This window comes from Curcuma longa, unplaced genomic scaffold (genome assembly GCF_044706935.1).
Source record: "Curcuma longa cultivar G26 ecotype Majalengka, Jawa Barat unplaced genomic scaffold, ITB_CL_G26_1.1 contig_1743, whole genome shotgun sequence".
Taxonomy (NCBI): Eukaryota; Viridiplantae; Streptophyta; class Magnoliopsida; order Zingiberales; family Zingiberaceae; genus Curcuma; species Curcuma longa.
This window is the reverse complement of record NW_027430591.1, coordinates 1,520-3,958: the sequence shown is the minus strand read 5'-3', so window position 1 is coordinate 3,958 and position 2,439 is coordinate 1,520. Positions and strand designations below refer to the sequence as shown.

Here is a 2,439-nt window from a genome sequence, read left to right as displayed (position 1 = left end):
ATTTATAAATTAAAATTTTTAATTTGTATTATTTTATTTTCTGTATCTGTTTTGTAGTTTAGAAATTAAAGTTAGTTTGGAAATTATTTTTTGATATTAATCCAAACTTATTTTTAAAATTTTTAATTTATTGGTTGACAAAAATACGATCAATTCCAAATCAAAAAACTAATTTAGTATGGTTAGGAATCTATATATATTTTAGGGTTGGCCGCCGCCATAGATCCCCGGTTATGGCTACCGATATTGTAAAAAGGGGAAAATATGAAGGTGAACTTCTTCCCCACGATCTCTTCTCTTGCTCGAGATCTTCTCTTACCTTCCGGCCAAGAAGATCGTGCAACTCCAGCTCCTATCCAAGTCTTTCCGCCGCCTCGCCGCCGACCTCTGCTTCCGCCTACTGCAATCCCGACGCAATGTCGGCGCCTCCGGAGTCTTCGTCGACAAAAGCTGGGAGTGCCAATCAGACTTCAACCTTCTAAACCCCATGGCCGGATTTTCTCCGTTCATGCTGTCGTTCCTCGAGCTCGCCGTCCCCAATTTCGCCGAGCTCGTCGTTTCCTCCCGCGGCCTCCTCTTCTACAGTTATCACAAAGACGACCGCGGCTTCTTCGTCGTGAACCCCGCTTGCAACGAAGTGCGGATGATTCCTGCCCCGCCGGACAAATGCTGCAAAAAGGCTTGGAGAGGGTTGGCCGTGAAGTTCGTCGACGACGACGACCACCTCAAGTGCAAGTATCAACTCGTGTGCCTGCTCACGGAAAAATATTATCGCTCCAACGTGTACCAGTTCTGCTTCTACGACTCGGCGGCCGGAGAATGGATCGTCGAGGACAAGCAAGTCGAGCAGTGCAACTTGAAGCTGAGCAATCTCGTGGTGTTCGAGAACTCCGTCTTCGGCTCCTCCATCTCCACATCTTGCGTCGTCGCCATCGACACCTCCACGATGCTCGTCGATTTCTTGGCGGCGCCCGACTCCGTCGCGCCGGACGACCCGATCAGGTTGGCGGTTTGGGAGGAGGCAGGGAAGAGGCCGTGGCTGTGCCTGGTGCATTACGACAGGCGCTCCCGCAAATTCACACTGTGGAGGTGGTTAAAGGGATCGATGTGGGTTAACTTCGACGAGGCGGTGGCTGATCGCCAGCGATATGGGGAAAGACTGTACGGTTTCTACCTCTGCGACGGTGGAATAACGAACGGAATGCTTCTATTTTTCATCGGCGACAACTATCAAACATATGCCTACTCCTTCAAGAGGCGACAGTTTTGGCTGTTGGAGACGAAGAAAAGACTTCCCTACCGCGAGTTCTTCGCCTACTCTAATTCTCTTCAGCCATGCTGAAGTAATTATTGGATTATATTTAATATCATCAATTTTATTTGTATATATAATTAGACGAAGAATTACTGCTGTGTAATTTAATAATTAACGGTCTTAGGTCAAATCGTGAAAAAAAAGAAATCTCACGTAGAATAAGATTGCTTAATTATAGCATAAGAGTGCCAATACGCATTGAATGAATCTGAAAAATATTGATTTGAAATGAAATTTAAATTCAAGTTCGACTCAAATTGTTTAAACTTTAATTCAAATCGATAATGATACATATTCATATAATGAGTTATAAAGCATAGAGTCGTTGTTCTCGGGGCAATGGTGTTGCAATAGGACATTCAGATTATTACCCAGACACTTGGTACCTTAACTTTATTTTTTTCAGCACAAATTTGATTTTCTTTATCTATGCAAATTATTTTCAATCCAAATTAGCGATTAAGTTGAAATTATTTTTGGATATTTAAGAGGAAATCTTGATATTTATGGAAAACCCCTAAATCCTAAAATACAAATTAGTAGGTTAATTATTATAATTTTCTATAAAATAAAAAACTATTAGAAAGTAGTGCACTTGGATTTTCAGTTAATCAAATATGTATTATAGATTTGGAACTTCATCCTTGTATATATCTATTGGGTCAACCGTAGGTGCTAGGTAAGGGTTGGGGATTTGTTCGAACATGATAGAGGAGTGGTCATAGCATATAACTTTTTTAGGCGTCCCAATCTTATCTAAGTCACAAAAAGTCTAGATATGGACGACATGAAAGTCTTACATATAATCTACCCATGCAGCTAGCAACAATTCAATTAAATCAAATAAATTGACTGAACCGATTGAATATAAAATTTTAATTTAGTTATTTTAGAATTTTGATTATTTTTTTAAAATCAATTAATTCAGTCCGGTTTCAATTTTAAAATTTTTTATTCAATTAAATCAAATAAACTAAATTAATCAAAATAAAAAATTATAAATTCCTAAATAAGTAAACTTATAAATTCTTAATTAATTGGTAAATTTTTTAGAATATTTAAAATTTTTAATTTTTTCAATTAATTTGATCGAAAACTAAATTAATTGATATTTTATCGATTCG

At 38.4% G+C, this 2,439-nt stretch overlaps 1 protein-coding gene across 1 annotated transcript; it reads left to right on the top strand.

The window, feature by feature from the left end:
* The first annotated feature begins 233 nt into the window (after positions 1 to 233).
* On the top strand, positions 234 to 1,342 carry LOC141816624 (uncharacterized). The gene is made up of 2 exons (XM_074704370.1): positions 234 to 248; positions 332 to 1,342. The coding sequence occupies exons 1-2, from the start codon at positions 234 to 236 to the stop codon at positions 1,340 to 1,342; spliced, it is 1,026 nt and encodes a 341-aa protein (XP_074560471.1).
* The last annotated feature ends 1,097 nt before the right edge of the window (positions 1,343 to 2,439 follow it).